The 23381-nt window shown below is 36.9% G+C and overlaps 1 protein-coding gene across 1 annotated transcript in view; it reads right to left on the reverse strand.

Moving 5' to 3' along the window:
• The window catches only part of LOC136257268 (uncharacterized), a 63463-nt gene that overhangs the window by 17664 nt on the left and 22418 nt on the right, over positions 1–23381 (reverse strand). Inside the window, exons 8-11 of the mRNA XM_066050360.1 lie at positions 17421–17528; positions 13438–13599; positions 13137–13292; positions 8056–8227 (exon numbers count right to left, since the gene is read on the reverse strand). Coding sequence (XP_065906432.1) covers positions 8056–8227; positions 13137–13292; positions 13438–13599; positions 17421–17528 — 598 coding nt within the window. The remainder of the gene's footprint in view (positions 1–8055; positions 8228–13136; positions 13293–13437; positions 13600–17420; positions 17529–23381) is intronic.

The following is a 23381-nucleotide window of genomic DNA, read 5'->3' on the forward strand; positions in this document are numbered from 1 at the left end:
TTTGGTATCCATAGCTTAATTTGTTCTAAAGTTATAATCATTTTACTGGACAAAACCGACATTATGTAGTACCGCCCACGTACTTAATCAAATTTTTGTTTAAGCTATTTATTGCTTGTCTAATGATTGTTTTCCCATGGCAAGGGACATTTTTATAACAGAGAGTCATGATGAAGACTAGAAGGTCATGGAAACCGAAAAATAGAATAGCTTTATAATTATACAATTTTCATTCTCTGCTGTCATGAATATGGATTTAATTCTTTACAATTCCAAACATGTTATTGTACAAATTAAGTTAGGTACATGCACAATGACATTCATTATAATAAAATTGTACTTTAACCATCACCGTGATAGTGGAAATCTATTCTCTTGTGTATATAAACGGTAATTTTTGTTTTCATTCAATGTTGGTATCTGTATCATCTTCAAACAGAAGAGCATTTCACACTGTATTTCTTGCAAGTGCATCTCATGCTGCAGCAGTCAGTGTTCTAATCATTTTCAACAGCTCATCTGGAGCAGGTGATATATCAGTTAGCACAGGCATCAGTTTTCCATCATAGTCTTTCCACTCCCGTGCAGTCGGCTGCATTTCACTGGCATCACCTTTCCACTCTTGTATTTCAAAATATACACAGAAACTGTGATATTTAGCAGCAGCTGAAGTAGGTAGCAAAGTTTGTGGAAGAGCAAATGTAGTACTTTTAGCTACCTTTTCACAAAAATGTTTGTAGAGGAGAGAGTTTAATCCTTCCTTTGGATTTCCACTGTATAAATTTACTAGTCTTGCTCTCCTGAAGTCATGATGTCATTTGTTGTAGATGTTGCTGCACTGAACACTTTGGCCTGCATTTGAAAGTGTTTACTGGACTTGAACTTCTTAAGGGAAGTACCTTTCCAATGCCATATAGTTAGTGATTTTGTGTCACATCCAAGTATTGCATGCAGGAAGAGAATGTTATTGCATATTTCAAAGCCAAGTTTCTCTTTGACAGCAGTTATGTTCCACACCCTGGGATTCATAGTGGCTTTCTTTGGCTCTGGTTTGAAAAATATGTTATGTGATTCCAAGCAGGCATGATAGCACAACAATATAAGAAGATCATTGTCATCACCAACTAGCACAACCAACTAGCACAATGTCTGATACTCTGACTAATTCTACTGTATTTTTGTACAAACATCACATCAGCATCTCCTAAAGCATGGCATACTTTATAATTTCTTTCCAACAAGCAGCTAAGCATATTAATGAACTGCTGTTTGTTGGTGCTGTTCGATAAAAGAGTTCCCTACTTCATGTTCAGCTTCATATCTTTGGTGAATGACATGTGAGAAGTCATCAACAAAAGATATGGTACATCTGAGGAGGGCCAAAGGATGTTCTAGAGTGGCTGTGTCATTCACCTGAAGCTGAACATGGAGCAGGAACTTTTTTATTGAACAGCACCAACAAGCAACAGTTCATTAATATGCTTAGCTGCCTGTTGGAAAGAAATTGTAAAGTATGCCATGCCTCAGGAGATGCTTATGTGATGATTGTACAAAAATACAGTAGAATTAGCCAGAGTAGCAGACACTACATGTGCTAGTTGATGATCTTCTTGTATTGTTGTGCTATCATGCCTGCTTGGAATCACATAACATATTTTTCAAACCAAAGCCAAAGAAAGCCACTATATGAAACCCAGGGTGTGGAACATAACTGCTGTCAAAGAGAAACTTGGCTTTGAAATATGCAATAACATTCTCTTCCTGCATGCAATACTTGGATGTGACACAAAATCACTAACTATATGGCATTGGAAAGGTACTTCCCATAAGAAATTCAAGTCCAGTAAACACTTTCAAATGCAGGCCAAAGTGTTCAGTGCAGCAACATCTACAACAAATGACATCATGACTTCAGGAGAGCAAGACTAGTAAATTTATACAGTGGAAATCCAAAGGAAGGATTAAACTCTCTCCTCTACAAACATTTTTGTGAAAAGGTAGCTAAAAGTACTACATTTGCTCTTCCACAAATTTTGCCACCTACTTCAGCTGCTGTTAAATATCACAGTTTCTGTGTATATTTTGAAATACAAGAGTGGAAAGGTGATGCCAGTGAAATGCAGCCGACTGCACGGGGGTGGAAAGACTATGATGGAAAACTGATGCCTGTGCTAACTGATTTATCACCTGCTCCAGATGAGCTGTTGAAAATGATTAGAAGACTGACTGCTGCAGCATGAGATGCACTTGCACAAAATACAGTGTGAAATGCTCTACTGTTTGAAGAAGATGATACCAAGAATTCCCTATACTTGTATTATGAACTCTTGATGATACAGATATCAACACTGAATGAAATCAAAAATTACGATTTATATATACAAGAGAATAGATTTCCACTACCACGGCCATGGTTAAAGTACAGTTTTATTATAATAAATGTCATTGTGTATTAGGCTTGTGCCAATTATGCCGGCATAATTTCGAGCATAATAGGCTAGCAAAAGCATCAAGCATTATGCCAGCATAGTAGGATGATTTTCAAGAATTTTAATTAAAATGCGCAATGCATGTGCAAAAAAAAACTGCACAACATGAACACACTGCACATTATTACTGCATTTCATATCAAAAACCTTGCAGTGTTATTATTTTTACTATTTCTTGACTGATTATTCACACTTTATGAAAATAAGATCAAGATACTCTAAAAGAGCAATCACCTACTCTAATACAGCAGTCAGAAAATGTGACTGGGCCTGTGAAAATAGGGCATGCAGGCACATGATATTTGCCTACTTTTTCAAACTTTCATCACTCATAACGTTTTGCACCATTATGCTATGGCAATGCAATTTTCAGCTCTTAGTATGCATTTAGTTGGCTTTATGATGCAAGTTACAGAATGCAAATATTCTGCTCCAGTACTGAGATATGAACTATAGCATGACAGGGTGTAAGGCCAGGTCACAAATGCACATATACTCTAATAAAACAGTCAGCTCTTAAGCATTTTGAGAGCATAATTTTGAGCATAATAGGCTGGATTTTTGAGCACTGTTCAAAAGCATAATAGGCAATTTTCAAAGTATAATTTGCTCAAGCCTATTGTGTATGTACCTAACTTAATTTGTACGATAACGTGTTTGAAATTGTAAATAATTAAATCCATATTCATGACAGTAGAGAATGAAAACAACCAAATTGTATATAAAGCTATGCTAATTCTCAGTTTCCATGGTAACACATGTGCCTTCTAGTCTTCATTATTACCCTCTGCAGTGTTGGGAGTAACGCCTTACTTATGCAACGCGTTACGTAATGTTATTACTTTTGTGGTAACAAAGTAATAATGAAATATACTATAAAAACAGGTAATATAATGCAAGTTACTTTACTTACAAATGTAACGCGTTACCTAAGTAATATAGTTACTGTAACGAGTCTAATATTACATAATATTATTACTACAAAACGAAGTTACTAATCTCGTTAGTTATCCTCTGGGTAATGCCTAGCCACAACGAAGTAACGAGGCCTACTGAATGAAGCTTATTCACCAGCTTCTTACTTATAACGAAGATTTGCACATTGTCCAACAATGCAATCATGTCACGTGATAAGATGGTAGTTTCACACATGACAGTTTAAGGCTGTGGACACAAAGTAATATAATATGTTATATTATTATAGTTACTTTATTTTATGGGTAATATGTAACTGTAACTAAATAGTTCAGTTGCAAGTAATATGTAATATGTAACTAGTTACTTTTACAAAGTAACTTTCCCAACACTGACCCTCTGTTATAAAAATGTCCCTTGCCATGGGAAAACAATCATTAGACAAGCAATAAATAGCTTAAACAAAATTTAATTAAGTGTGTGGGAAAAATGATTATAACTTTAGAACAAATTATACCAAACCAGTATCATCTTGTTCCTTATAGTGAGACCAATCATTTGATACCAAATGTAAATAGTTTGGATAATTTACAGCTAAAATAGAAGCACAAATCCTATTTTTTTGTTAAAAATGGCTAAAAAGGTCATGCAAAAGGTCACTCTCCCCTTATGGAATTTTCCGAGACTTTTGATATGTTATAGAGCACATTTTCTGTACTAGAAACGGTTGAAACCATATGTGTTGCAATTAGTTTAAGGTCAAACCATAAAATGACTGGACTATGAGATATGACCTGTTATGTGACAGGGTATAGTTTGTGCCCACATGCCCTGTTATCATCCAGTCACAATTTTACTTCAAGCAAGCATGACATAAGTCCACTACACAGATGTGCATAGTGACAGTACATGTATACATGCTCACACATACACTGTATCATACAGTACGATAGGTACTGTTATCGTACTGTATAGTAGGGACCACAAAGGAGTAGGCATGACCCACAAAATAACATCACCCAAAAACCAGCCTCAATTTTCCCAGACGATGATGAAGCACTATTGGTTAAGTCAAACTAAGCCCAAAGAAGCTATCAAATCCAGCCGAAATGTCTTCAAAAGTTGCAACAGAATTTAAAAAATATATATATACGTACCACTTTCACACTTCACTTCAAAGGGAAGAGAAGGTGTATAAGTGGTATAATAGCACTGCTATCAGTGCTCAGGAATGCATTATTGAGAAATCGAGGTAGTATATACAGGTTATATCCCTCCTTAGTCTGGCGCGGCCGCCCTTTCGCAAACAGGAAGGGTCTGGGGACTCTAGCATTGTGTACTTGTGCGAACCGGCTTACCGAAAAATGGTGCGTCCAATCAAATCGCTTGCCTGCTCATTTAGTGACGTAGATATCCGTTTTGGCTATCTTGATAGGCGACAAATTATGGCTTCTGTTTTGCTTGCCTCGAGTCTTATCCAATTAGAACAACTTATCGTGAAGGAATAAGGATGGCATATTAAAAAAAAAGTGCGTTAAGTAGTCTTGTAAGTTAGAAACGGTAAGTTTTTTTAGCGTTCCCTGGACATGACTCGACTGAATATCGCAATGACTAACGATAATGATGCAATCTATTTACGGAAAACCACGTCTCTCTCACTAATTACATTCCATTCGCACAAGTACACGATGCTAGAGTCACCAGACCCTTCCTATTTGCGAAGGGGCGGCCGCGCCAGACTAATCCCTCCTAGGAGTGATATAACTTGTATATACTACCTCTTATTCTCATTAATGCATTCCAAGCATTCTCAGAAATCATTCGATTTCTTTGATGAAATTGTGTGATCTCTGCTTTAATATAAGGACACTTCACAAGATCAATAATGGGTTTTAGTTTTTGTAAAGTGAGCCAAAGCATAGATCATGGACTTGGGGAAGAAGATAGTTCGTTGTTTTACTGAATGAAGAAGGTCACAGGTTAGTTTTATTGAACATGTTGCATTCAATAGTCACATAGCACTTAATTGATTTGGCCAATAGTGTTGCAAGGGGTGCTGGTTACCCCGGGAAAAAAAAAATAAATAAATAAAAAAAATAAAAAAGTATTCACTACTTTAGTTTATTGGCTAGTAAAAGTAAGCAATTTAGTGCACTTGAATCGTCTTTATATTGCTGCTTTGACACCTGGCGCGATGTCACACATGCGTAGTGACTGGGTGTGGCGCTTAATTGGTTTGGCCATTATAGCGCTGTAAACATATTCACTGCTTTAGTTTATTCATGGCTAGTATAGTAAGTACTTTATAGTGCACTTAAGCTTCATTATGAGCTGTTCAGCTCGTATTTGGGCTTCCTGTGTTTAATTGCGTACCCACAATCGAAGCGATCTGCATGCTCGTGACGATACACTTACACTGTACATTTGGCCTGCCTTGTCGTTGCTCTTATGACATTATCTACAGTCGAAATTCACATGGTCCCATATAAATACACTTGCAAAGCATTCCTGCAGTTTACATGCACACTTGCAGGTGAGCCATCCACGGGCCACCCAAGTGGAATATATTAGTTGCAACATGGGCACTTGTGATTTGCCTGAAATATACGCACTCGCACTTGAGCTGCGCCCTCGTGCTTGTGCGTATATTTCTGGCAAATCACTCGTGCCCATGTTTATATATTTAACGGAATTTTCTACTGGACAGAGTAAGTAACTGACTGATGCTTTCAGACAAGGGTAACTCAATAACGGCTAAGGCTACAGGCTTGATTTTTTCACTGTTCAACGTCACTTCAGCCTGAGAGGTGTCTTGGCATACCACAGTACCTACGACATGTTCTCCACGATAATTGATATAGCTGGGGCTTGCAGCACCATTTCTTTCTTTCGGTATATGCATGGTGCTTTTCAAACAGCTCTTGATTCGTAATGCTGTGTAACAGGTTGAACATAGCTGACAATGAAGTGTAATGGATACTTCAATAATTGATATAGCTGAGGTGCGCGGCACTATTTCAGATGTGGTATACATGGGTTCACCAGTCATAATAATTATTTACAAAAAAAGGTAACAAACTAGTACACAAAAAAATTAGAATTTTTAACTAGAGTAGGGACCAGAGCACATCAATGAAAAGTACTGAAACAAGTTGGAGTAGTCCATGGTATTAAATCACAGTAAAACAATAAGAAGTGTTATATCCCAACTGTGCATTTCCATTATGGTATCTTGAGCACAGTAGGGATATAATGCTTCTTATTGCTTTACTTTGATTTAATATCATGGACTACTCCAACTTGTTCCAGTACTTTTTATCTGGTCCCTACTCTAGTTGAAAATTCTGTGTACTTGTAATCTGCATGTTTAGCCAGGATCATTCAAAGGGAGTTTCTGATTACAGTATCCAGATGCTGAGTTGGAGATATATGGACTGGGCCTGCGAAAATAGGGTGTGTGGGTACGTGATTTTTGCCTGCAGCTTTTTCAACTTTCCATCACTCATAACTTTAATAGCATTACACTATGGCAATGCGGTTTTCAGCTCTTAGTGAACATTGAATTGGCTTTACAATGCAAGCTACAAAATACAAATATTTAGTACTGGAACTGATATATTACTTTTTGTGTGACAGGGCCGGTGTAGTTTTTGTCCACATGCCCTGTTTTTGCAGGCCCGGTCATGTATTATTTGTTGAGCATTAAAACAATATAATTATGATATTATGAAGGTTATACAGATAAATTAAAATGGGTCATGCTAAACTAATATGGGTTATGCTTGTACATCATCCCCTACACGTAAAATGGACTTTCTGTCTTACAGAATAAATAGTTACAGTTTACAAAATTAATATAAAGGCTATAAGCTTAGTATACTTGCAGTGTATCATTATACCTACTGTACCCAAGTTATTCAAAATACAGCTTGTTCCAGTAGTTTAAGCATAATAGAACCACATGCACTTTTATTTTTGGCATTTAAGTTCATAATAGGCTTACGTTGTACATGTTGACTCCCTTAACCTAAGTTATGACCTATTGGTAGTTACATCTACACTACGTATGTATGTTATTGGAGAATATAAAAATGTGTTAACTATTTAATGGGTAGTTTCTTATCCAAATGAAAACAATAAAATTTCTGTTGCCAATATAAAATTGGATCTACAGAGGGCTCCAAATTCTATGTGATTTCTCACATTTGCACCCTTTTATCTCCTTTTCATTTATTACTGTTCTGTTAGAGTACTTTAGACATGCTCCATTTCTAGAAGAGTATTTAGGGTAGATTTTATCCTGGTTACACCCTGAAATATCTTCATTAAAGCTTAAAAATTCCTTGCAATATAATGTTTTTGCTTTTTTGTAGTACTTTTACACATGCTACTATTGAAAGTTTGATGTAATGTTGGTGCTCCTGCATGCTGCAAGCATATAAAAGCACAAAATCAATTTCTAAGGAGCTTCCAGAATCTCTTTACATTACTGCAGACATACAGTCACACAATTTTCCACAGCAATAAACCATGCATGCTCCTATAATTGACTTGTTGGTGGCTGTGGAAACATGCCTAATTCAAAATTGGTTTCTGTGTAAGACAATGACTATGGAAAACACATCATTCCATGTGCATGTCAGCCACTTACCTCTTCTGTCACAGACACACTGGCGATCATCATCATCATAGTAATACACATTATTACATATACTACTACTGCCGTCTACTCTGTTACACTGACAGTAACCAGGTGGACAATAATAGTATTCCAGCATTCCATGAATTAATCCAGTATCCACATAAGTTGCCCATTGGCCTGCCTATAAACACAAGCCAAGCCAATAATGCCATAAATACTGTAACTCATAAAGTTCATATTCTTGTAGCACAGCACTCAGCGGCAGCATATGAAGTATAGTAGATGAAATATAGTAGATGAGGTACAAATAGTATGCATATTTAAATGCATATACTTATATAGGCTTGAGTACATTATGCTTTTTCAAATTACCTATTATTCTTTCTGGATTTTTTTTTTCACCTATTATTCCCAAATTTCCTGGAATAATTCCTAAAATTGTAAAAATCAAATGGATATTCTTCTACTATATACAATAGGGGTGATAGAATTAGGTCATAACTGATAAAACATATCTAATCCAAAACAGCCAAGCTGTAAAAAGAGAGTGTGGCCCTCAAAAAGGCTATGGTGAAAAAAGATGTGAAATCCATGGTGGTGGCCAAGAAATGGCTGTGATGGTAGATTAATGGTAAAAAGTTTAATAATGACAATTCAGGTGGATTTTGGTGCCGCTTGGTCTTGGCACAAAATTCACCTGAAATGTTATTAAAATTTTTACCATTAACCTACCATCACAGCCATTTCTTTGCTGCCACCTTGGATTTCACATCTTTTTTCACCACAGCCTTTTTGAGGGCTGCACTTTTTTTTACAGCTTGCCATTTTGATTGGCTGTTTTTGGATTAGATGTCACTTCTTTTTGTATTTGTATACCCCAAAGTCGGCCTATGGCTGGCTTTGGGGCTTTTTAAACCTATCTTTTTTTCTTTACCACAGGAAGAAGAAAAGATGAAGCAGATGTTAAATATTTCTGATTTTATCAGTAAATGTACAAATTATATATAATATATATAATGCATATATATATATACCATGATCACATAAAACTTCAAAGGCGCCGCTGGTTGCATATAGGGCATATACACCCCAACCCACATGAGAGTATATATATATACCTACCTGAGGTGAGTATATATACTCACCCAGGTAAATATATATATATATACTCACCTGGGATGTCACGTGACACATTACTGTGTCACGATTACGGGCTGATAGCCCGACGTGGGCGGGCGAACAACGCCCATGCTAGCATGACTAATCACCCAGATGACTCAGGCTAATAGCCTTCGTCACGCTAGGCGATCAATCATCCTAGCCAGTAAATTTCAACCACTGGACTCATTTTATACCCATACCTAGCGACTTCGATGATGGGTGGCAGCTAGTAACGTTGCTCCTACGTTTGTTGATATGAACGGACAAGTCCTGGCGATATACGGGGATATGTTTACTAAGTCCCACAATCAATTTGATTCTTCATTGTGAGAGCTGAATTGTGAGAGGAACGTTTCCAGTGTGTCTACCATGCCAAACTATGGCGAATTAAGTGTAAGTACATACTTTAAGTTGGTTTGTGTGCATATGGGTTGTTAGTAAGTAATGTAGTGCGGATTAATTTAGAAACATGGTAGCTATATATCATATGAACCATGGCTCACTTCGGTGTATTGCACTTATATACACCCCTCTTCCTCTGACTTCGGAGTCGGGGTGTATATAAGTGCAATACGCCTCGTAGCCATGGTTTATATATTACACATATATTTATTACAGAACTCTACATGGTGGTTTCTTTGTAGATTTAGATTTAAGATTAGGTACTGGGCAGTCAGCTCAGCTGGTTTTCCCAGGGGGTGAAAACCCCAAATGGTACAATCAAATACATACATACATACATACAATTTGATAATTAATTACAGTAGTGAAGGTTAAGTACGTAAATAAATTCATCCAAGTTTCTTGATTCTATTATATTAATTGGCAACTCATTCCAGTCTTTAACAGTTCTAGGATAATAACTATATTTATAGGTGTTGAGGGTTGCTTGTGGCAGAATGAAATGATTGGGGTGATGTTGCCTGGTACAAAATTGAGTTATTTGATAATGTGAGGGGATGGAGATCGGTAGTGTATTATTAATTATTTTATAGAATAGTGTTAATCTTGATGACTGACGGCGTAGTTGTAATGTAGGTATACTAAGAGAGGACAATAATGACGTAACACTATTTCTGGAGTAATCTGATAAAATCCGTCGAGCAGCTCTTCTTTGCACCTTTTCTAACTTATAAATGTCAGTGTTATAATACGGATCCCAAACTGGGGCGGCATATTCCATAATTGGTCGAACCAATGTTAAATACGCTGTTCTTTTAGTATCAGATGGGTAGTTGTTTAGGTTTTGTTTAATTAAAATTTAGCACTTTGGTTGCTCTGTTACTTACTGTTTGTATATGTGATGACCATGACATAGTGTTATCAATCGCTACACCTGTAACACTCTACAAGGTGACTTCTTCTAGCTGATCTCTCTACAGGGTGAATTGTTTGTAGCTTAACTATCTACAAGGTAACTTCTTCTAGCTGATCTCTCTACAGGGTGATTTGTTTGCAGCTGAACTCTCTAGCTACAAGGTAACTTCTTCTAGCTGATCTCTCTACAGGATCACTTGTTTCTAGCTGATCTCTCTACAGAGTGAATTGTTTCTAGCTGAACACTCTACAGAGTGATTTGTTTGCAGTTGAACTCTATACATGGTGGTTTCTTTGCAACTGAACTCTCTACAAGGTGACTTCTTCGAGCTGATCTCTCTACAGGTTGATTTGCTTGTAGCTGAACTCTCTACATGGTGGTTTCTTTATAGCTGAACTTTCTACAAGGTGACTTCTTCTAGCTGAACTATCTCTTTCTGTAGTTATTATTATTATTATTTATCTAATTTGTCAAAATGACAGGGTGGCACCAAAAGGCATAGCCTGTACAAGGGTGCTTCCCTAGTTGAGCTCCCTACAAGGTAACTTCTTCTAAATGATCTCTGCAGGGTGAATAGTTTGTAGCTGAACTCTCTACAGGGTGATTTGTTTGTAGCTGATCTCTATACAGGTTACTTTTTTCTAGCTGATCTCTTGAATTCTCTTCATAGTGACTGCTCTATTAGGATTGACTGCTCTATTAGAGTATCTCGATCTAGTGATGGGCGATATCAGGATTTTCAGAACGATACGATATCGATACGATATTGACTAAAATTGACCGATATTGATACTTTTCGATACGATATTGTAACATTATTTGTTCATGTAAATTGCCAGTTTTCTTACATAATTTGATAGTAGGTAGCTATAGCTATACACAATGGATTCCCCGCCCACATACTCAAGAGTAATAGTGATTTGAAAATTGCTGAAGGTAATGGAAAGCTACAATTAACACTAAAATACATTTTAAAATTAAATTCAGATCACGTGATGTATCGTATCGAAATATCGGATTCTGAAAAATATATCGATACTTTTCGATATCAGCAAAAAATCAAACGATACGATATAATATCGATATATCGCCCAACACTAGTCTCGATCTTGCACTTGCTACACCAAGTTGGATTTCGTGTTATAACTCCGTGGCTTTAAGTCTGATTCTTCTACACCATTGAAGAGCCTTTCTAAGATGATTACTCCATCTGTACAGCGATTTTCAAAGCATTACCCCAAGCGGTTCATCTGGTAGGCGTGGCAAGTAGTCGTTTTTTATTAGCTAATCTCGATTGCATAATTGTTACACACTGTTGGCTTTTTTGTTGTATCTTCCTGGTTTTTAGCTCGATTTCTTTCAAACCACAAAAGGTTTGAGGTTCAATAGTTAACCTATTCACACAACGAGTTTTAGCTTCTTCCCATAAGTGGTTTACCCTGAAACATTTAGGAACGCTGTAAGTAATATAATATAATATGTGATTGTAATGCTCATTAGCGTGTTGCCCCTAGTGGGCTTTGCTAATTAACAACAATAATAATAATAATGTAGGCATGACAACATATTGGTGTTATTTTTCGTGAATAATTGCCAACAACTCTTTGCCTGTTTATCGTATTCCAGCCAACGTTGGTACCGAGATGCGCCTTTATACCCCCCCCTTCTGTGTGCCATATTTCAAGGCAATCGGATATGGAATTCGCGTTTTATAGCAGTTTTTGCAAGTGTGCGAAAAGAGGAAGAAAAATAAGAAAAAAACAAACTAAGAAAACTAAGCCAATTTTTGAAGTCGCATATCTCGGAACGCTTGAAGCGATTTTGCTCAAATTTGGCATGTGGGCTACTGAAGTTAGAGGGCGTGTTCTCAGCAAAAATCGTCTTGTTTCGTCAAGGCAGCACAGAGCTACGGAGGTGCGAAAATTGCGTTTTCGTTCTTCCTGTCAATATACTCACGGGGTGTTGCACGCCGGCTTCTTGGGCCGCGCACGACACACTACTGTGTGTCTTGATAATCTTAAATGTGTGAGTGCTATATTAGAGTTTGAATTGCAATGCAATAATTATGACTTGTATCCTGATACGTACTTCAAAAAATATGCGAGAAATCCAGCTGGTTTTATGGGTAGCTAGGTGTGATCGGGTGTGATAATAGTTATATTTTATATTATAGCTATTCATCATAATGCTGCAGAACACACCAATGCTTAATCTGCGCCTAGTTCAAACTTAGTTCATTAACTTTCTAACTATAAGGAAACTACAACTACAAAGTATGGCTCGTCTCTAAGTTACCACACTATTCTGTAGGTCCAAAAAAAAATTTGCATTAATTTGTATACATATAGCTATCCATAACAGTACACACTTGTCAAACATGAACAAAGCAACAACAACATTACTTAGACGGTTGTCACACCACCACAGTACACACATATAGCAGAGTAAATGATGTATATAGTTGTGACTCATGTGTATCCTTATAATGAAATCTATAACTGTAAAATTTGATAGTGATCACAACAATGAAAGACTACTTCAACAAGGAATGATAAGAATCAATAATGTAACATAAATAATTATACACAAGTTTGTGTGGGTTACTGTATACCTTTAATATTGTTTTATTTTCATTGGATGCACACTTAACAATGTTCTGATCATTATCATTGTCACACTGACACTGGTACTCATCCCCTTCATCTGTAGAATGGAGCACATGGCCAGGAGGACAAGGAGCAATGGTCAAGTTGAAGTTGCGAATTTGCTAATTTGTAAAAAGTAAACTAATTTTAATATGTGCTCAAGTATGCAGAAAATGATTAAGCCTATATAGATCTACAAAAAGGCTATAAGGTAAAGAATGTGAGGATTACTGTTGTGAAAGCAACATTAACAAGTTGAACTCTTACCGGAAAATTCTCTCTAAATGCAGACACAGAAATTTTGTAAGTACTATTCATAATTATTTCACTAGGCTGCAGATCTGTTGACTTTATACCATATTTTACAATGAAACTTGGCTTTGATGGCTCCATTGTAGCAGCTTTAGGAGAAAAATCAAATGAAAAATTCTGTGAAGACAAAAACATGCAAAACTCAAATGTACATACGTACATATGTGTATGTATGTGTGTATGTATGTATGTATGTATGTATGTATGTATGTATGTATGTATGTATGTATGTATGTATGTATGTATGTATGTATGTATGTATGTATGTATGTATGTATGTATGTATGTATGTATGTATGTATGTATGTATGTATGTATGTATGTATGTATGTATGTATGTATGTATGTATGTATGTATGTATGTATGTATGTATGTATGTATGTATGTATGTATGTATGTATGTATGTATGTATGTATGTATGTATGTATGTATGTATCAGAGCTTATGATAAAGTCCGGACACCGGTCAAAATCCGGTCAAATTGCATAGATGTCTGACCATAATGCAATTTGTCCGGACACAGTGTCCCATCAAAGCATAAAGAAGGAGCCTAAGGGCTGAGCTGGCATGCTATCAATAATAACAGTCACTTGGTTGCCAGGAGATAGTATACATTCTTACAACCCAAGGGAGTGACCATAAATGTACCATTGCCAACCCACTGGTGTACTTTAACCACATAACAGCTGCAGTAAGGCATGTGATGTCTTACCACTATAATGTTTATTTGCTATGCTACAGTAAACATGTTGGGCATTCATCTCATGTCCAGTCAATTTAGGCAATTGTCCAGCCGATTTTGGTTTGTTAGGACATTGTGGCAGGACAACAGAGAATTCTTATCATAAGCTCTGATGTATGTATGTATGTATGTATGTATGTATGTATGTATGTATGTATGTATGTATGTATGTATGTATGCACTACGTATACAGATAAAATAAAACAAGTGAGCATATTATGCAAATGTTATGGCACAGACATACAAGCACAATTTCCTCTGACTTTAGATTCAGAGTGTATATAAATGCAATACAGTTCATAACCATGGTTTACATACATACATACTGTATAGCCATGATTTATGTAATATCACTATATCACAAGACACAGTAGTGTGTCATGCAGCCAAGAAAGCTGACACGCCACACCATGAGTATATTTACAGGAAGAAAAGAAAATGCTATTTTCCTGCATAATATGTACATACAGTAGCTCCATGCTCTCTTCTCGAATTGGAACCATTTTTGCATTGCAAATGCTCTCCACCTTCAGAACCCAACATACCAAATTTGAGCAAGATTGCCTAACACAAGCATGAAATACAAGCCCTCAAAACTTGACTTAATTTACACTCCAATTATTTCTTCATTAAGGGGAACTTAGATTATTCTTTTCATGCACTTTACAAAAACCGTTATAAAATGCAAATGCATGCCTTGATTTTCTAGAACTTTGGTACATTTTACGAATGTATTGTGGCAAAAGCACATACCAAGTTTTGTGCAAATCTGATAATAATAATAATAGAGCTACAGATGATTGTTTGTATTTAAAATGGTTGAATTTTGTCTTGCCTATGCAATTTCTTTTAAATCACAAAAGATAAAGGTTTGAGGTACGTATGATGATTAACTTATATGTGACCGGATTTGCATAAAGGGGTCTTCCACACACATCCAATTTTCCAACTTTGACAATCCATAACTTCAGATTGGAAAAAGCTAATGAATTGAAATTTGGTCAGCAGTGAGTACCAATATAGCTTAATAGATGGACAAAATTTCAGGCTTATATGTTAATTGAACACTAAGTTATGGTCTTCCAAGTTTGTAGAATTGGATGTGTGTGGAAGACCCCTTTTCGCAAATCTGGTCACATATGTAATCCGATTTTTACATAAGCAGTAATATCATTGAAAGCTATAGAGTTACAAGGCAAAAACCAAACAACTCGATAATAGTGGGTCGAGATACTATAATAGAACAGTCACTGTGGGATTAAAAAGGTGCACAGAAAATGTTGGAAAATTTACCAATGTTAAAATCAAGGACCTCCATACTGAACACCAAATCCTTAACCACTGAGCTGCTGCTATCTGTCCATTCACTTCACTCAATATCTGCTTTAAGTAAAAGTCAATAAATTCATAGATCTACCAATGGAAAATCTAAAATTCAATGTGTGTTTTATCAGAAATCCTGTGAGCTCTATTAGAAGTAATCAAGTAAACTTTAAATTTATTTACTATTTTAACTCCATCAAATTGGAGTCCATTTCGGTACTAATCAGTATTGGTACGGCTGTTGTACACTATGATTAAGACTCACTCTCACCAATTTTCATTGTCAAAGTCATCATAATAAGTGCTATGCTAGTAAAACTAGCTGGAAATTATATTTTAGAATAAAACGGTTTCCTTTGTGAAAAGTTGAGCAACTGCAACTTATCCTTTTACATGAAAAATTGAGATACTATTATATAATAATAGAACAGTCACTGCAAAGTAAAAATCCTACAATACACCTATGTATCTTGGAAGGAATTTACTTTCAAATTGTTATAAACCACTATAGCAAATAAATGCAGGCACTATAATATTAGCCATAGCCATATACAAGCAAGACATAGAGCAATTATCAGTTTTGGCTATGCATAGATCCTTTGGCTTTGATATCGGTAGGTATTTTTCTGTATTGGTAGAACACTACTTTGATCATCATTGTATCTGTACATAAGTCCACGAAAAATTAATTATATGTTTCTGGTTCCCTATTATTTGCTGAGTGAATTGCACAATCACCATACAATAATTACAACATTTTATATCTGTTGAAAGGTTTTCATGTCTTGCACACACTCTTTTCTTATGAAGATGCATGAACGTTACACATTAACTTTGTTTTCCCCTATGTTGCCATGTACTGCTATGTCAAATGTAGCATTCCACATCAAAAAGTTGTAAAAAAAACAAAGCTTGGTCACCTGGTCAATTTTTGAGAAATTGGTAGGACCAGAATAGGGATGTGCCAATTTTTCCGGCAAAATTTTTGGAAAAATACGTTGGTAAAAGCAAAGAGCAAAATGCTGGAAAAATAGGTGGAAAATTGGAAAAATGGGAACCAAGCAGACCTGGCACCAAGGAATGGCAACTTGGCACATTGTGTATGATAAAGATTGAGATATTCTAATAGAACAGTCACGCATAGTATTAGGACAACATATGCTCATAGGAAATGGTGACTAAAGATCGAAATACTCTAATAGAGCAGTCTAATAGAGCAGTCACACATGCTTGTAAGCTAGATATACTGCAATTAATTTTATTGATGCTCAGCAAAATAGAAAAATTTTGAACACAATATTGAGCAAAATAGGTTTAAAAATGAAAGAATTGCTGGAAAGAAAAATAGGTAGAAAAAAAGCAAAATAGGCTCATCCCCAGACCAGAAACATATAATTAACTTTGCACAGCCTAAGAATAAACAATGATTTAATCATGTAAACATAAGCCAGTTTATATGTTTGGCTTTGGAGTAGCAATTTAAAAATACAAAAAGAAGTTAAATCTATGCAAAAAACAGCCAAGTGGTACAAAAGGGTGTGTCCTGGGTGAAAAAGTTGTGAAATCAATGATGGCAGCCATTTCATGATGTTAATGATAATGCATCCTTTCTGCATTATTAAAATTTATTATCATTAACATAACAGACATGCTGCTTGCACCTTAATTGAATTTCACTTTTTTTTCACCCGGCATTTGAAGGCCATACCCTTTGCATGGATAACATATAAAACTTGGATATAATGCTAGTGTGTGTAAATATATATATATATAATTATGTGCACATACATGTACATACATACATTTTCTGTAACTCTGTACACACCGAAGTAAAGTATATTTGCATATACTGTTTATGCATTAAAGCTCACTTTGGCATGGATTGCTCCAAATATTTGAATTGTATCTGATGTGGTATAGTTCTGTTCATCAAACGATAACATTGTTAATTTTATCAACTCTCCAGGATAGGCAGACACCTGAGTTAATTGGTTACAACCACAAGACAAACTACATACCATGCAGTCACAAAGTGTTACATGTATACACTGTTACAAAATTATATGTATGCAGATGTGCGAATAGTGGTTATCCTCACTCATTAAAATTAATTTACCAATTTTGCTGATTCATAGCTCAAAGTTAATGACTTGAAATTCGGTTTGCAGTAAGCATCACTTATACAGCTTAATTGGAGGTTTATAATGTCTCTTTCGTATCAAGCTGTGGTCTTCCAAGTTCACAGAATAGGATATGTGTGGAAGACCCCTTTTTGCAAATCTGGTCACGTATATACAAAGTGTGCAATGTGAATGGAATGTAAATGAATGCAACTTGCATGCAGCATGGTACTGTTAAACTATTTTGTATACATACATTATTGTACTTTGGGTGAAAAGATCAAAGTGAAAAGTGTGCTTTCATTTCCATATTGTACACCTGGCTGCACACTTCAAAGTTGGCAATGTGCTGTATTTGTTTTAACTGTGCTGTATTTGCCCAAGCGTGCTGTATTTTCCCTTTGATCCCAATACAGCACTGTTGAAACAGTAAACAAGTTGACCAAAGCATGACCAATGCCAGACACATTATCGCATTCCTTTCCCCAAACCACTGCAATGTTATGAAGCCATTCAACAATTATGATGTATCATAAACACACAGAACAATGCCATGACCTAAACACAAGTGGGCGAATTACCCTGAAAGCCATTCTTAGCGAATGCAGTTAGTAAGGGAACAGAGCAGATGGCGTTATCAACACTACAAAGTGACTCCTGTTCACATGCTGTAAAGCCAGGTGAAACACGCTAAGTTAATCCGCTTCCAGTTGCCTTCATGGTATTGTTCCCAGCGCCACATCATGGCTTCTATAAAATTAATGCACTCTCACCCGCTAAACACGATAGCAAGCCTCTCTATAAGAAAGTCACAGACTTACTCATGCATGGGCATTAAGCCAGGCCTCAAACGAAGAACAAACAGTTGGCCACTTACTGTCGCTCTTGGAAGCTCAAATCAATTAAAGCTGAATCACTGTAATATACAGGGTCTCGAACTTACACAGATAGGCACTCACCTCCTGCTACTTGGTGTCACCCCCATTCTTCGCAGCCACTACTTTAGTACAATAAACCAATTAAAGCACCGCCATTACTCGTGCAATATGGAAAAAATAGCACTCAGGCATGGTCTCGAACCTAATACAGCACTCGGCTTCGCCTCGTGCTGTATTAGTCTCTCGTCCACGCCCTTGTGCTATTTTTTCCACATTGCACTTGCGGCGGTGCTTTAACTAGTATTTGGAGGGTATACCTCATTATAATAAGTAAATGTAACTTTTGTCACGACGTGTTTTTTTTTCCATTGTAATATGTAACATGGGCATGAATAATTTGCCTGATACGTATATACACACTCATGAGGGCTGCAGGCCCAAGGGCGAGTGCATATAATTATATCAGATTGATTGTGATTAAGTTTCAACTAATGCGCTTCAATTGGGTGACTGACTGCTAGTGTGGAAAGCTGTAGGTATGCTTTGTGAGTGTATGCAAATTTATACTGGCCCATGTAAATTTTGATTGTGGATAATCTAGTACGTAAGAATAACAACAAGGAGTTTCTGAAGTTGAATGTAAGTACAATCTAATCCAAAACAGCCAAGCTGTAAAAAAAGTGTGCGGCCCTCAAAAAGGCTATGGTGAAAAAAGATGTGAAATCCAAGGTGGCGGCCAAGAAATGGCTGTGATGGTAGGTTAATGGTAAAAATTTTAATAACAACAATTCAGGTGAATTTTGGTGCCACTTGGTCAATTGGCACAAAATTCACCTGAATTGTTGTTATTAAAATTTTTACCATTAACCTACCATCACAGCCATTTCTTGGCCGCCACCTTGGATTTCACATCTTTTTTCACCATAGCCTTTTTGAGGGCCGCACACTTTTTTTACAGCTTGGCTGTTTTGGATTAGATTTCACTTCTTTTTGTATTGTATACCCCAAAGCTGGCCTACGGCTTTTTAAACCTATCTTTTTTTCTTTACCACAGGAAGACGAAAAGATGAAGCAGATGTACCTTAAATATTTCTGATTTTATCAGTAAATGTACAAATTATATATATAATACATATATTTATTACAGAACTGTCCATGGTGGTTTCTTTGTAACTGAACACTCTTCAAGGTAACTTCTTCTAGCTGTTCTCTATACAGGGTGATTTATTTGTAGCTGGATTCTGTACAGGTGATTTTTTTGCTGCTGAGCTCTTTACGGAATGGTTTCTTTGTAGCTGAACTCTCTACAAGGTAACTTCTTCTAACTGAACTCTCTGCAGGGAGATTTGTTTGCAGCTGAACTCTCTTCATGATGGTTTCTTTGTAGCTGAACTCTCTACAAGGTAACTTCTTCTAGCTGAACTCCGTACATGGTGGTTTCTTTGTAGCTGAACTTTCTACAAGGTGACTTCTTCTAGCTGATCTTTCTACAGGGTGATTTGTTTGTAGCTGAATTCTGTACAGGTGATTTGTTTGCAGCTGAGCTCTTTACGGAATGGTTTCTTTGTAGCTGAACTCTCTACAAGGTAACTTCTTCTAACTAAACTCTCTACAGGGAGATTTGTTTGCAGCTGAACTCTCTTCATGATGGTTTCTTTGTAGCTGAACTCTCTACAAGGTAACTTCTTCTAGCTGAACTCCCTACATGGTGGTTTCTTTGTAGCTGAACTCTCTACAAGGTGACTTCTTCTAGCTGATCTTTCTACAGGGTGATTTGTTTGTAGCTGAATTCTGTACAGGTGATTTGTTTGCAGCTGAGCTCTTTACAGAATGGTTTCTTTGTAGCTGAGCTCTCTACAAGGTAGTTTCTTCTAGCTGATGTATCCACAAGGTCACTAGTTTGTAGCTGAACTTTCTACATGGTGGTTTCTTTGTAACTGAACTCTCTACAAGGTAACTTCTTCTAGCTGATCTTTCTACAGGGTGATTTGTTTGTGGCTGAACTCTCTACAAGGAAACTTCTTCTAGCTGATCTCTCTACAGGGAGATTGGTTTGTAGCTGAACTCTCTACAGGAGATTTGTTTGCAGCTGAACTTTCCACATGATGGTTTCTTTGTAGCTGAACTCTCTACAAGGTAACTTCTTCTAGCTGATCTCTCTACAGGGTGATTTGTTTGTAGCTGAAATCTGTACAGGTGATTTGTTTGCAGCTGAGCTCTTTACAGAATGGTTTCTATGTAGCTGAACTCTTTACAAGGTAATTTCTTCTAGCTGATGTCTCTACAGGGTCACTAGTTTGTAAATGAATTCTCTACATGGTGGTTTCTTTGTAACTGAACTCTCTACGAGGTAACTTCTTCTAGCTGATCTTTCTATAGGGTGATTTGTTTGTAGTGGAATTCTGTAAAGGTGATTTTTTTTGCAGCTGAGCTCTTTACAGAATGGTTTCTTTGTAGCTGAACTCTCTACAAGGTAACTTCTTCTAGCTGATCTCTCTACAGGGTGATCTGTTTGTAGCTGAACTATCAACAAGGTAACTTCTTCTAGCTGATCTCTCTACAGGGTGATTTGTTTGTAGCTGAATTCTGTACAGGTGATTTGTTTGCAGCTGAGCTCTTTACAGAATGGTTTCTATGTAGCTGAACTCTTTACAAGGTAACTTCTTCTAGCTGATGTCTCTACAGGGTCACTAGTTTGTAAATGAATTCTCTACATGGTGGTTTCTTTGTAACTGAACTCTCTACGAGGTAACTTCTTCTAGCTGATCTTTCTATGACTTGTTTGTAGTGGAATTCTGTACAGGTGATTTTTTTGCAGCTAAGCTCTTTACAGAATGGTTTCTTTGTAGCTGAACTCTTTTCAAAGTAACTTCTTCTAGCTGATATCTCTACAGGGTCACTAGTTTGTAAACGAATTCTCTACATGGTGGTTTCTTTGTAACTGAACTCTCTACAAGGAAACTTCTCCTAGGTGATCTCTCTACAGGGAGATTTCTTTGTAGCTGAACTCTCTACAGGTGATTCGTTTGCAGCTGAACTCTCTACATGATGGTTTCTTTGTAGCTGAACTCTCTACAAGTTAACTTCTTCTAGCTGATCTCTCTACAGGGTGATTTGTTTGTAGCTGAACTCTCTACATTGTGGTTTCTTTGTAGCTGAACTCTACAAGATGATTTCTTCTAGCTGAATTATCTCTTTCTATAGTTGCATGAATTCCCTACAAGGTAACTTCTTCTAGCTGATCTCTCTACAGGGTGAATTGTTTGTGGCTGATCTCTCTACAGGGTGACTTGTTTGTAGCTGATCTCCATACAGGTTACTTGTTTCTAGCTGATCTCTTGAATTCTCTTCGGGTGACTGCTCTATTAGGATGACTGCTCTATTAGGATGACTGCTCTATTAGAGTATCTCGATCTCGCACTTGCTACACCAAGTTGGATTTCGTGTTATAACTCCGTGGCTCTAAGTCTGATTCTTCTACACCATTGAAGAGCCTTTCTAAGATGATAACTCCATCTGTACAGCGATTTTCAAAGCATTACCCCAAGCGGTTTACCTGGTAGGCGTGGCAAGCAGTCGTTTTTTATTAGCTAATCTCGATTGCGTAATTGTTACACACTGTTGGTTTTGTTGTTGTATCTTCCTGGTTTTTAGCTCGATTTCTTTCAAACCACAAAAGGTTTGAGGTTCAATAGTTAACCTATTCACCCACCGAGTTTCAGCTTCTTCCCATACGCGGTTTACCCTGTAGGCGTGACAACATATTGGTGTTATGTTTCGTGAATAATCGCTCATAACTCTTTGCCTGTTTATCGTATTCCAACCAAAGTTGGTACAGAGATGCGCCTTTATACCCCCCTTTTGTGTGCCAAATTTCAAGGCGATCGGATATGGCGTTCGCGTTTGATAGCAGTTTTTGTAAGTGTGCGAAAAGAGGAAGAAAAATAAGAAGAAAAAAAATGAAGAAACTAAGCCAATTTTTGAAGTCGCATATCTCGGGAACACTCGAAGCGAATTCGCTCAAATTTGGAATGTGGAGTGCTGAAGGTGGAGGGAGTGTCCACAGCAAAAATCGTCTTGTTTCATCCAGGCAGCACAGAGCTACGGAGGTGCGAAAATTGCGTTTTCTTTCTTCCTGTCAATATACTCACGGGTGTTACGCGCCGGCTTCTTGGGCCGCACGACACACTACCGTGTGTCTTGATAACTAGGTTTGTGCCTATTATGCCAACATATCATAAATCACCAATTTCGTACACAGTGCTAATAATGAAGAACAGTATGAGAAGCACCTCTGGCTTCCGCAATCAATCCAGCCACTACATAAATTACAACTAACTAAACGTGTGTCCTTACTGAAATGTAGTGCTCATTCTGCTTCAGCTCCACCCATTATACAGCATTACAAACAAATGACAGTATGAAGAAGCACCTACACAATCAGTCTACAGAAATTAAAGGATTGAAGCTGTAAATATATTTTATGATTTGTGCATTGTAGCTGCTGCAGCTGGTGAAAAAGCCTTACATTTTTGGCCAAAGTGATATCGAATAGTAAAAATCAAGCCAGTAGTCTTATCTAAGATCGAGTCATGCTTGGCTGAAGGAATCAGTTAGTTAGTAAGTTAGTTAGGCAGTCAGTAGAAAATTCAGATAAAACATCATATAACTTTTAATTTCATGGAAACTTGTTGGAAGGATTTGGGGTCACTCTAAAGACATCCATGGGTTTGGCTCTGCCAAAATGTTACAAGGGAAAAGTGAGGCAGCTAGTGAGTGGTATTTTTGGACAAGGAAGCCCAAACCTCTTTGATCCCTACTCCACAGTACGGCT

Source organism: Dysidea avara, chromosome 6 (genome assembly GCF_963678975.1).
Source record: "Dysidea avara chromosome 6, odDysAvar1.4, whole genome shotgun sequence".
Classification (NCBI taxonomy): Eukaryota; Metazoa; Porifera; class Demospongiae; order Dictyoceratida; family Dysideidae; genus Dysidea; species Dysidea avara.